Consider the following 11,961-nt stretch of genomic DNA (forward strand, 5'->3'; position numbering starts at 1 on the left):
CAGCCTCACGAAAGAGCTTGGGCCACCACCAGATTCACTTGCTCTTTGTGGCTCGAATCCCACATGCCCAGCCACAACCCACACACCCCACTGAGAGCACGAAGCCCCACTAAAAAGTTATCTACTTTAAAAAAAATCCCACCATTCCCACTCTTTTTCGCTTTCCTCCTTTCGCAAGCACCCCCTCGCCCGACAAATCGCTATTCGAAGCTCACAAACGGAAAGATTTCCCTTCGGGGCATCTCTTTCACAATCACCACACAGCTTTGGGAGAAAGTCCCCGGACATTGCCGAGCGTGACTTGTCACGATCGGTGTTGCGGAAACGCGCCGCCACAGAAGCACAGCGGCTGATCTCTATTTTTTGCCCGCCTTGTTCCTTGTCTTTTTTTCTGTTTTCATCGCCCGGCCTCATCACACCAAAGTCGACTTTGATTTCGCTTTCCCCCATGAGCTGGGTTACTTGTCTGTTTTGCGAGGCTGGAGACCACATGGACGAAGATATGAGTCCGCGCTCTGTGCTGTTCGGGATAGGCTCGTCTTGGTTCCTCTGAGGTTAGTGGATCGGGTCGATGGTGGGGCTGCCGTGGTGGCAGACGTCGTGGCTGGGAACGTCATGGCGCGGCTGGAGAATTTTCGTCACGATACCACAGATATGCGATTGCCCATCTCTCTCGAAAGAGGGGATGGAGTTACTCGACGGGGCTTATTCTCGGTGCGAGGGGGTGCTTCAACACAAACCTTGGTTACGTTTTGCCTCTGTCGACCTTGAAGGCTAGCCAGCATGGACGAACCGAACACTCTGGGCTTCACTGGAGGTCACCTTTTTTTCGTTCCCTGTTGGTTGGTCTGCTTGGCTGCTGGCATCTGGGGGCTTTTGAGGCCTGGGGGCTTTGCAGTCTACATGATGAGAACCACTAAAAGTCAAGCTCTGAGGTACCAAAAGGTCCCGTTGATGACTTAAAATGCGTTATGGTATCTGACTGACTGTCAAAGATTTTGTTCTTTTTGTTCTTGATATTATTAGATAGAAGTGCGCTGTGCTCTCAATATGCAGTGTCTATGCCTTGTGTGTACGAGCATTGTGAGGCCTGTTGAAGTCTCGCCGTCGCCAATTTTCCCAATGCTGTCGTTTCCAATTCCCATGTACGGTTGAAGTCTCAGGAAAGCAAGAACCACATCACTTCTGAAGCTTTTCCTCCTTCTTGCGCTGTTCCTCTTCGAGAAGCTCCCTCTCCTTATGAGCGGCCTCGATGTCGGCCTTCATGCCCTTGGCCCTTTGACGAGCTTCGTAGAGGTCTCTGCTCTTCATGATTCTTTGGACAATGGTACCGGCGTTGACTTCCTCGAATTCGTGGTGGCCAATCTCTCTGTAGATGCCCATCTCCTTGGGAGCCGCGTACACATCCTTTGTGGATGGCATAAATGATGTTGGGCCGTGGTAAACGGCATCGGGGGTGCTCCATGGGAACTTGGCCAAGTACTCCTTGGTAGGCTCGAAGGGGGCGCCGAAGATGACGGCATTGACGTACTAGATGATCATGTCAGTCAGTCGATCTGGAGGAGGAGTGAGATGATGACATGTTACCCTGCATTGCAGAACGCAGAGGCCGCGCTCGTAAATGTTCATGATGGGGTAGTTAACGCCCTTCCACTTGTTGATGACATCGTCGTCGTGGACGCCAGCCGCCACAAACACCGGGCCGTAGTCCTCTCCCTTGCCCTTGCGCTCGTTGACGTTCTGCTCCGAGTACCAACCGTCCCCTCTGGCGAGCTCCTCCTCAGCTTCAACCACCATCTTGAGGAACTCGATGTGGCCGCTGGAGAAGAGGTCGAAACCACCATCGACGTACACGACCCGTTGGCCAATCTTTGGCCCGATACCCCCAAACAATTTGTCGAACCCATTCTCCCCTGACCAGAACCAAACCTCCACACCGGGCTGCTTGGCCGTCTCATCCGCAGCATACAGCCTAATCCTCTCCTTCATCGCCTCGCCTTCCTTCTTCCTCTCCTCCGCTGTTCCCGGACCCTCCTCGCCCTCGAGCGTCTTTTGCAGCGACTTGATGAAATGCCCCCTCGTGCAAAGCAGCATCCTCCCAACCAAATCGGTAGTGGAGATACTCGGCGTCCGCTTCACAACCTTGAACCGATCGGCCGCCTTGACAAAGCGGTAGCAGTCCTCACCGCTGCCGTCAGAGGTGATGTCGTCGCCGTGGACAACGTACTTGCAGCCGTAGTGGGTGATCCAGTCCAGCTGGGTGACGTAGGGAGCGTAGGGGATGGACTTGGTGACCCAGCGGCAGGCGTCGGTGGCCATGAGGCGCTCTTTGAGGTTCATGACGGTGGGGCCCTTGTTTTCGAGGATGGCCTCGTCCGAGTGGACGCCGACGTAGAGCTCGTCGCCGAGTTGGCGGGCCTGAACTACGGCGCCTGCGTGGCCTATTATTGCATCATTAGAGGTGAACGGTAGAGGATGGTATGGGAGTGGGGGAGACTGACCGTGGTGGAAGAAATCAAAACAGCCATCTACCCAGAGACGGCCCTCGAGGAGCTCAGGGGCTGGCTCGCCAGGGGGGTTGACGGGATCGGTGGCGCTCATGGCTGGTGACACAAAAGGGGTTTGTTGTTGGGGAGTGTTTGCGTTGCTGGGTGGTGGCCAGGAGTGGTGTTTGTCACTTCAAAAATATAACCGACGGAGTCAAATAGCAGCTACAATGGAACCCAAAAATTCAACTGTAACTAACAAGAGAAGATGTTGTGGAATGAAAAGCACAACATTGGCAATCAGACCCTAAAGATGTGTTTAATTGCCCAGGAAGCCAATTTGGGCATTGAGTGTCTGCCCCTCCACCCCTCCTCCTCGGCTGGCCCCTCCCCCACCTTCGGTGCAGCGATCTAATGCAGGGACTCAAACTGCCCGCGCTCATCTCAGATCAGGTTGGCGTCTCCGAGTCCCATCTTCGATCACGGGAGGACGGGAAACAGGAGGCAACAGAGATATCTATAAGGTATGGGAAGGGTCGGGAAACCTGGACATGGACCAACCTTGCATCACCATCCATGTTTCAGAAGGGTCGACCGCTGGACAACCCCAACTGGTTCCCCGGATTCTCAACTGCCCTCAACCCAGGGAAAAGACGCGGCCGCTTGAGCTAGCGGCTGATATGCTGCGACGATTCAACGTCAATGCCCTGACGGCGGCGAGTTCGCGGCTCTGGATTTGACAGACGACGGTCGAGATGGTGTTCAGGCGGGTGCCCGTTCGTCGTCACCTGCATCAGACGGCATGGGGAACCCCCTGGACACATGCGGCCGCCTTACTCTCCCGGCCATGTGCTTTTTTTGCTACGATAGAGAGAGCTTTGGTAATGGTTTAAGAAGCACGGCTGTCCCTTCTTCGTCTCTTTTCTTTTGTCTCTGTGTATCGTCAACACCATGGACATCACCACATCTTGATATCCAACCCCTGTCGCACAACGCCTACGAACCCTGTCAGCGGAACAGAGGGGACTGCTAAAGCATCCAACAGCTCCTGCCGGATCCAGGGCGCTAAGGTATCCCCAGCAAATGGCGGCGCGTTGTTGCCCTTGTCCCTTGCCCAAAGAGGTCATTTTCGCACACATCCCAGGAAAGAGGAAGCAGTGAGACTGTGAGACATGCAGCGCTCGGGAGCCACACCGACGCAGACGGCCGCGCCCTTTTTCGCGTCCCTGTTTGGCGGCGGTCATCACTCGTCCAACTCCAACTCCAACTCCAACTCGAACTCGCACTCGCACTCGCACGACGACCCCTCGTCGCTGTCTCCCACCACCAGGAAATCTCCGGGAAAATCCATCAGGTCGCTCTCCCGTCCCACCAGCTCGGGCGTCGACGCCGCCGGTGACGCAGGGGCTAGTCCAGCCCGGCAACACAACGTTCTCCACAAGAGCCGCGATCGCAGGCCCTCATTTGGTCGCAAGCCCTCCTTCTCCTTTGCCTCGTCCAGCTCCCCGAAGCGCCGCGCAAACTCGTCGTCGTCGGCCAATGGCGCCGCAAGACCTCCGGCCATCCAGCTCTTCCCCGACACCGACAATCCCGTGCCTCCGCTCCCCGACTACGCCCTCGCCCAGGCCGTGAACAAGTTGTCGAGAGAGACCGACGCCGTGCTGTCATCCCCCACCTCGACCCCTGAGGGCTTCTCCAAGATGCTCAGTCGCACGACACCCGCGAACGGTCAGCTGGCTCCCCCTCCTGTTCTCCAGGGCGGAAGCAGCAGTGGCCAACCGAGCGAGCTGAGCGTGGTGTACCAGCATATTCAAGAGACGGCGAATAAGAGGATATCGACGTTGGACTATCTGCGCAAGGCGTAAGCCCCCACTCCACTCTCTGCCATCTCCAAACCACATACTGACACTTGTCCCGTGTTTTTTCCAGCCACGAAGGCCGCATCTACTGGTTCAACACCCTCCTCTTTGACAAACCCGACCTCCAACGCATGCCTTATTTCGATCCCCGCAAACTCGCCCGCCGAGCCACAAACTACCTGCTGCTTGGAATCTCCCTACCAGCAGTGATAGACCTCAACAGCAGCAACGCTGTTGAATTCCTCAAATCCTTCAACACCCTCCTCACAGAATTCGACTCGTTTCAGCAACTTCACTCCGAATCAGGCGCTTCGTCCTCTTCGTTGTCACGAGCGAGAATACCACAGATGTTCCGCCGCGCTGCCGGCCCTGCCAAGACAAGACGATCCTCCAGCGCGACCACGGCGGCGGCAGCGGCGGCGACGGCATCGCTGGCCGGCACAGCAGGGGAGTCCTCCCTCGGAGAGCAGCAGCTCGCTCAGCTGGAGAGTCTGGCGCTCACACCATCAATCACCAACACCTCCACCACTTACCCGGGTGTAGGGTCAGGAACGGTCAATGTCACGCATCCAGCGTCGATTATGAACTTTGCGGGGTCCGAGATTGATTTACTTCCCGGGGAGGAGTACACCCACCTGCTCACGCCAAGTCTGCCGTTTGACCCGGACTTTTTCGAGACGTTTGCCACTTTGTGTGATGTCTTGATTGATACGTACACGAGATTGCTGGGGCTGCTGCCGAGTCCGAATCATTGTGGGGGGAGCGTGGCCGAGTTGTTTAGCAAGGCGGATGGGAAGGTGAGGAAGTTGTTGGTTCAGGGGGTTGTGAGGGAGTTTGAGGAGGGGACGAGAGCCGGGGTGAAGAGTGAGGTTGCGAATGTGGGGAAGGTGGTGTTGAGCGGGTTGATGTGAGGGATAAAAATAGGCTGGTTGGAAAGTTGGGGAGCATCTATCTACAGCATGGGTGGGAGGAAGGGTGCATGGCGTTCACGGAAGCAATGTATGTGTTTTTTTTTTTTTTTTCTTTTCTTTTCTTTTTTTTTTTTTTTTGAAGGGACTGGAATTTTAGCAGAGATATCCTGTTGGCATTTTACAAAGGTATACCAAGCAATATTAGCGTTGAACTCGATGCACGTTGATAAGTTTTGATCTATATACTCCTGTCCGGTACCTGTGGAATATTGACATCCCATGTGTCATGAAGTCGTTTGATGCTGTCATGTGAGATGGGATATGCCATGTGATGCTGCTTATACAAAGGAAATGACAAAAGGAGGGATGAAAACACACGCTGGCTCGCTGTCCGCAAATGCCACATCACAAAAATCACAACCCCAACACCGACCCCAGCCCCCTTTTACCCCCAAACCACCTCTCCATTTGCCACTTATCACCTCATAATCCCCTTTTATACAACAACACCTTCCTTCTTAACCTGGAAATACCCCCTCTCCCGATTCCGACTCCTCTCCCTCCTCCCCCTCGACAGTTGCAAGCTATTATTCGGGCTCGTCGACCTCTGAATCTCGCTCCCGACCGCCGTCGCAACACTAGCCATGGCGCTCTGTCCCACCACATTCCCACTCCCGGTGGTTGCCGGCTCGGGGAGCTTGAAAGTCCGGAGATCAGCAGTCGACCTCGTCTGGCTCAGCCGTCTTCTGTTGTCGGGCTTTTCGCTACCCGGACTCGGGGTCCGGAGCTGGGCGGGGAAGTTGGGGGACTTAAGAGTCTGGTGACTGGCGAGGTGGACCGAGATGATCGCGTTGGTGGCGGGCTTCTCGTTGAGGAGGGACTGCTGGAGGCGCTCGGCGGTGCGGCGGGCGCGGAGGGCGGCGGCTTCTTTTTCTGAGGAGAGGAGTTGGGAGTGGAGGTGGGAGAAGGAGGCGGTGTTGGGTTTGAACTGAGCGGGGTTGGTTGAGCTCATGGGAGGAGGGGAAGGGGGTTGTGGGAAGGGGGACGCATCGACCTCGGTGACGTCCGGGTTCGGGTCAGGCGTTGGGTGGTGGTTCTCGGTTGGTGATTCCGCGGGCACCTCCTCGACAGATACTTTCGCTGCTTTTGGCAACTCCACAACAGTCTTGTCGCCATCTTCCTCCTCTTCGATGGGTTCCGTCAAGTCGATCACTTCCGTAATCACCACCTCCTCCACACACCTCGCCCCGGCCTCAGACCCATCATCACTGTCACTCGAGCTATCCTCCTCCTCCTCCTCCTCCTCCACCACCACCACCACCTCTTCTTCCACCCCCCCGTTATCACTTTCCTCGCTCTCCTCCACCAACTTCCCCAACCCCTTCCCCTCCCCCTTCTCACCCACCCCCTCACTCTCCTTTCCCATCATCACCTCCCCCAAACTCCCCACCTCTTTTTCCAGTCCACCAACAACAGGACTGCTAGGCTCATTCCTATACCTCTCCGCCTCCTCCTGCGCCCTCGCCTCCGCCTCGGCCCTCCACTGCGCCTCCTCCTCCTCCGTCCTCATCCAGTACCGCCCCATAGCCTTTTGATTCTCCTGGTGGCGTCGCAACTTCGTCGCGCTCTTCAGCACCGTCTTGGGAGCCGTCTTTTGCGGCCCCGGGTCATGCGGAGAAACATAGGTGATTGTCGACTTTGACTTTCGTTTCACTGGCAGGAACCTCCGCCCGGGGCCGACCTCCACGCGGTGGACTGTCGCTTTGGCGAAGCGGACGGTGGAGGGGGACATTGTTCTTGCTGGGGTGAGGAGGGGGGATGCCGGGGGGGAGTCGAGGAGGGGGTTTAACGGGGTGAGAGGGGGGGAGAGGGAGGGAGGTTTCTCAGAAAGGGGCGGGGTTTGCTGTTGTTCTGAAGAACTGGAGGGCGAGGGGAGGGGGGAGAGAAGGGCTGCGTTGAGGGTTGGGCTGTGGGGTTGCTCCCCCGGCCCCGGGGGGTCGAGGAAACGGGGGGTGCGGCGGGCGTTGCCGTCTGGGCTGGAGACGCGGAGGATGGATTTGGGGACCATGGTGGAGGTTGGTGGTGGAGGGGATCTGATGGACACGTATTAGTCTTGGAACCTGTCCACGGCTGAGAGATGGCAACACTCACTTTGACCTCACCACACTTCCCACCAGAGTGGAAGCCTGACTGAGCCGTTTGGCAGCCTCGGGAGCTGTCTTGTTGACCTTCTCCAAAGACCCATTCTTGCTTCCAGACTTTGTCGACTCTTCCGACCGCTTCGGATCAAGATTCGAAAAGTTTGGCTTTGCGTGCCTTGCCTTAGCACTAACTGGATCCTCCAACCCCATGAAGCCAGAAAATGAAAGCTTCCGTGACATTGATGCCGGACGTGCCTTCTTCTTGGTGGTGTTGTCCCTGTTGCTGTTATCCCAGCCTGTGCCAAAACTATGGCTATGTCTCCGTTGTGGCTTTGAAAGGCCTTGGCTAGGGGTAGCTGTGTGTTGTGTGGCAGTCGACGATGTGCTGTTTGATGACGACGAAGACAATGACGACGAGTTTGATATGATCGATTTGGGGCCAATCTTGGTCTGTAACCCAGTCCATGAAAGAACAGCCGAGTGGACTGATGAAAATGAATCCTTCCTCTGAGGCCGGCGTGCACTCTCCAACCTATGCTTTGTCTCTTTGGTATCGTTCGACATGTTGATGGCGATGTAGCTCGGGGATAAGGGGCAATAAACACAGAAAAAGTGGGTTGACGAAACACACCACCATAAAGAATTGTTTGCAAACGGGGTCAAATATAATTGTATTGTCTACGGAAGACAATTGATCCCCTAAACAAAAATAACCAAGCCGGACATGTGCCGATTTGGAGTCGAGGTAGTTCAGGCATGGAGTTGGGCCACAAGGGCACCACATCGCGAGCTGCGCGGGACCCAATCACGACGGCAGGACGCACATCATGCAGTAATCTGCTTCCGTGCTGCCATCTGGCAGCACTAGACGGGACAGGGTCATTTACCCGTGGCTGGGGAAAGAGGTAAGAGCTGTCTGAAACTGGTCTTGATGGGGCTTCCTAGCGTACACATCGTATTCCTGTAGACCAGAGATCGAGATTCTGACCACTGGGGACGACATACAGAGAGCCCAAGATTTCGCCCCAAGAGGTCATCGCCAACAGCACAGAAAACTCACTACCACTGTTTTGGTACTCGGCCCCAAGGTGTGTGGACTACCGGGCCTGGGGCATGGCAGATGCCAACCGGCGCTAAACAAGGGAGAAGGTGAGTTGGCAACAGCTGGCGTCGACAGCGTGTCAATGTCGTGCGGGCGGTTGTTCCTGCTGGATGGAGTCTGTCTCAGGATGAACCCAGAGCGCTGACATTGGTAGACAGGAGATGAGATGACGCACGGCGCCGGGTCAGATCCGAGAGGCTACTGGTTCAGGACGAGGTGAGGAAGCCAATGCTCAAGTACGCAGAGACGCATGGTGTTGTTCAAGTTGGGACTTTTGAACGTCATGGCGATAAATGTCAATCTCCGACGGAGACAGCTCGTGATCGTCCAGCTGATATGACATCCGAGTATCCCGGAAATTGATGCCAAAAGAGATCCGATCCGATCATGATCGGGTCACACGGACGGAACTGAGAGATATGCCGGCCTACCAAATCAACGGAAGGGCGCCTGGTCAGGGCCAACAGGAGAAGGCTGACGGCAGAAGCGTGGGAGACTGTGAAGGTCAGCACTTTTACCCCGCGGTATAACAGATCACCCCGCATCACCCACCACAAGGAAAGTTGGGGCCATGGGACCTTTGCGACAGGGCTTTGATTGGTTGGATAAGGGAATCTTATCGATACCCAGGTACGGATAGCAACGGCTGTCCTCGGTCCAATTGGTTCTGAAGCTCAGGTTCCGCCAAAAATGTCAAAAAAATTCCATGGCTTCCGTTGCGACACCATCATAACCACCGCTTGCCAACGCGTTGTATCGGTCTTCTCTCCTCTGCCATTGACGCAATCTTATGCATCAATTCATTCCAAGGGCGTGACGTCCTTCAAATGGGTCCGATGTAGCAATCCAATATTCGTGCGGCTTTGCTCTGCGAAGTCGGCCAACCACCGCGAGTCCCACCGCTTTGCGACTCATTCGTTCGTCCCTTTCGGTGCTCCGTGGTCCACCTCCTCCAATGAGTCAGGAAGCCGTTTCTTACCCAGCGCCGACTTTTGCCCCTGCGCCGCTGCCCGTTGAGCTCCGGTGCTCGGAAGGGACGGGGTGTTTACCCAGATTATCGGTGTGACGTGCGTCTGCAGGCTGTCGTTTAAGGGGTCCAGTGCGCCGGAACCTGGATCCGACCCTGAAAATGTCGAGAGAGAGTCAAAGTATTTATCATGGATGAGACGAAGTCTCACGGCCAGTCCCGGCTGTCGACGGCGAAGAGCTTCGGCACTAGATCCCCGACTTGATAGCCAAGCCGGCGCTCGGAGCCCATGCTCAACTTTTCCTGTTTGCTGTTCCACGCCTTCCGCTTGACCATGTGGATATCCTCCCGCCAGGGTGAGGCTTCATTGGACAATTGGTGACACGGGACCATGATAAGGAGAATACCCTGGACGACCCGCCACTAGCTCAAACAAATCCAACCTTGAAGGATTTAAAGATACCTCTGTCCACCCTCCTCTGTCCCCTGGCTACCGTTAACTGGCTTCTTTCACCTTTCATTGTGACTGTATTCCTCCTGGCTCACATATTGAAGCAAAGACAGCAACGCTCTTTGTTCTCCGAGACCGAGTCACCCTGCCAACTTCCTCCTCTTCCGAATAGACACACATAAACAAATCCTCCAACATGACCGTCCCTCAGAAACGCCCCGCGGAGGACCTCACCGTCACCGCCCTCGACAACAGGATAGCCGAGGAGCCCGCTCTCAACGGCCACAGCAACGGCGCCAACGGGCATGCTGTTTCCTCTCTCCCTACCCTCGACGCCTCCAAGATCACCATCACCCGCGCCGACCCTAATGCCCGCACCGTTCCCACCGAGGCCGAGGCCAACTCTGGCAACGAGACCATCTGCACCGACCACATGATCACCGTCTCCTGGACCGCCGCCAAGGGCTGGGCCAACCCCGAGCTCAAGCCCTACGGCCCTCTCTCCCTCATGCCCACCGCCTCCGTCCTCCACTACGCCACCGAGTGCTTCGAGGGCCTCAAGGCCTTCCGCGGCTACGACGGCAAGCTCCGCCTCTTCCGCCCCGACTGCAACGCCGAGCGCATGCTCATGTCCACCCTCCGTATCTCCCTGCCAGGTTTCGACCCCAAGGAGCTTGAGAAGCTCATCGAGATTCTCATGTCCGTCGACGGGCCAAAATGGCTTCCCAAGGAGAGAGCCGGCTCCTTCTTGTATATCCGCCCCGCCGTGATTGGCACACAGCCCCAGCTCGGTGTCCAGGCTCCCAAGGAAGCGCTTCTTTTCATCACCGCCAGCTTCATGCCGCGCATGGATCTGCCTGAGGGTGGTATGAAGCTGCACACCAACCCCGAGGACATGATCCGCGCGTGGGTTGGCGGCTTCGGTTATGCCAAGGTTGGTGCCAACTACGGACCCAGTCTGTTGGCCACTGCCGAGGCGAGGAGTAGAGGTTTCGGCCAGATCTTGTGGCTGTATGGACCTGAGGGATACTGCACCGAGGCTGGCGCGAGCAACTTTTTCATGCTCTGGAGGACAAAGGAGGGCCAGCTCCAGCTTGTCACGGCGCCGCTGGATGATAAGCTGATTTTGGACGGTGTGACGAGACGCAGTGTGGTTCAGCTTGCGCGGGAGAGGCTGGCGGGTGAGCTGGAGGTTGTGGAGAGGAAGTACACTATCGATGAGGTGCTTGAGGCGGATAAGGAAGGAAGGATTGTGGAGGCTTTTGCGGCTGGTACTGCGGTATGTTCTTTTTCTTATCCTCAAAAACAAGTTCTGGAAGTTACGGGTTACTGACGTGATTTTTTTTGATTTTTTTTGGCAACAGTTCTTCATCTGCCCCGTCTCCGAGATCCACCACCGCGGCATCGACGTCAAGATCCCCATGGGCAAGGAGGGCAAAATTGGCCACTACACTGCCAAGCTCAAGGGCTTCGTCGGGGACATCATGTACGGCAACGAGCAGCATCCTTGGGGTGTTGTCATCCAGGAGCAGGAGTAGAGCGGTTTGTGTTTGAGGAGCATTTTGCATCTGCATCAGCATTTTGGAATTTCAAAAAGAGAGAGCAGGGATACCATAGAGGTGTTGATATGGGATGTTAAGAGTGAACAGAGCAAAAGCGGGCGTTTGGGACAAGGGAAAAAGAGCAGGGTTCTTGTTTGGCATTAGCATCGTAGCTGTTGGACTGGTTGGGACAGGATGTTAAACTTCCTGTCTATTTTGAAATGCATAAAAACATTGAAAATTCTCAGTGCCTTTTTTAAATACAGCTGTGGTGTGGATGTTGTTGCTGAGTGAGGGAGGTGGTATTTGTTGTCGCCTTGGCTTGGACACTCGGATCCTACGTAAATGCACACCTAGCAGTGGCAAAGCAGTGGTCATGATAAATAAAAAAACGATTGTTGATTCAACTCATCAAATTCACCGCTATCAATGATGGCTTTCATTTCTCAACCCCAGGTCATCCAGACCTAACAACCAAACAAAAGAGGGTATCATATCTCAGG

The 11,961-nt window shown here is 55.5% G+C and overlaps 5 protein-coding genes across 5 annotated transcripts; 3 read left to right on the forward strand and 2 right to left on the reverse strand.

The window, feature by feature from the left end:
* Positions 1-138: 138 nt before the first annotated feature.
* On the reverse strand, positions 139-3,418 carry MUQ1 (choline phosphate cytidylyltransferase). Its single transcript, XM_062910043.1, has 3 exons — positions 2,502-3,418; positions 1,588-2,441; positions 139-1,530 (listed from the first exon to the last, which is right to left on the reverse strand). The coding sequence occupies exons 1-3, from the start codon at positions 2,599-2,601 to the stop codon at positions 1,180-1,182; spliced, it is 1,305 nt and encodes a 434-aa protein (XP_062768909.1). The 5' UTR covers positions 2,602-3,418; the 3' UTR covers positions 139-1,179.
* QC763_209950 (uncharacterized protein) lies at positions 2,878-5,256 on the forward strand (the record flags this gene model as incomplete). The annotated part of the gene is made up of 2 exons (XM_062910044.1): positions 2,878-4,347; positions 4,416-5,256. Exons 1-2 carry the CDS (start codon positions 3,659-3,661, stop codon positions 5,254-5,256), a joined length of 1,530 nt encoding a protein of 509 aa, XP_062768910.1. The 5' UTR covers positions 2,878-3,658.
* A 470-nt stretch (positions 5,257-5,726) lies between these two features.
* QC763_209960 (uncharacterized protein) lies at positions 5,727-9,512 on the reverse strand. The gene is made up of 3 exons (XM_062910045.1): positions 9,052-9,512; positions 7,408-8,995; positions 5,727-7,349 (listed from the first exon to the last, which is right to left on the reverse strand). The coding sequence occupies exons 2-3, from the start codon at positions 7,959-7,961 to the stop codon at positions 5,753-5,755; spliced, it is 2,151 nt and encodes a 716-aa protein (XP_062768911.1). The 5' UTR covers positions 7,962-8,995; positions 9,052-9,512; the 3' UTR covers positions 5,727-5,752.
* QC763_0040760 (uncharacterized protein) lies at positions 8,096-8,534 on the forward strand (the record flags this gene model as incomplete). The annotated part of the gene is made up of 2 exons (XM_062905626.1): positions 8,096-8,302; positions 8,405-8,534. The coding sequence occupies exons 1-2, from the start codon at positions 8,154-8,156 to the stop codon at positions 8,532-8,534; spliced, it is 279 nt and encodes a 92-aa protein (XP_062768912.1). The 5' UTR covers positions 8,096-8,153.
* A 601-nt stretch (positions 9,513-10,113) lies between the features above and the next one.
* QC763_209970 (uncharacterized protein) lies at positions 10,114-11,703 on the forward strand (the record flags this gene model as incomplete). The annotated part of the gene is made up of 2 exons (XM_062910046.1): positions 10,114-11,196; positions 11,282-11,703. The coding sequence occupies 2 exons, from the start codon at positions 10,114-10,116 to the stop codon at positions 11,453-11,455; spliced, it is 1,257 nt and encodes a 418-aa protein (XP_062768913.1). The 3' UTR covers positions 11,456-11,703.
* Positions 11,704-11,961: the final 258 nt, after the last annotated feature.

The sequence above is a fragment of the Podospora pseudopauciseta genome, assembly GCF_035222475.1.
Source record: "Podospora pseudopauciseta strain CBS 411.78 chromosome 2 map unlocalized CBS411.78m_2, whole genome shotgun sequence".
Lineage (NCBI taxonomy): Eukaryota > Fungi > Ascomycota > Sordariomycetes > Sordariales > Podosporaceae > Podospora > Podospora pseudopauciseta.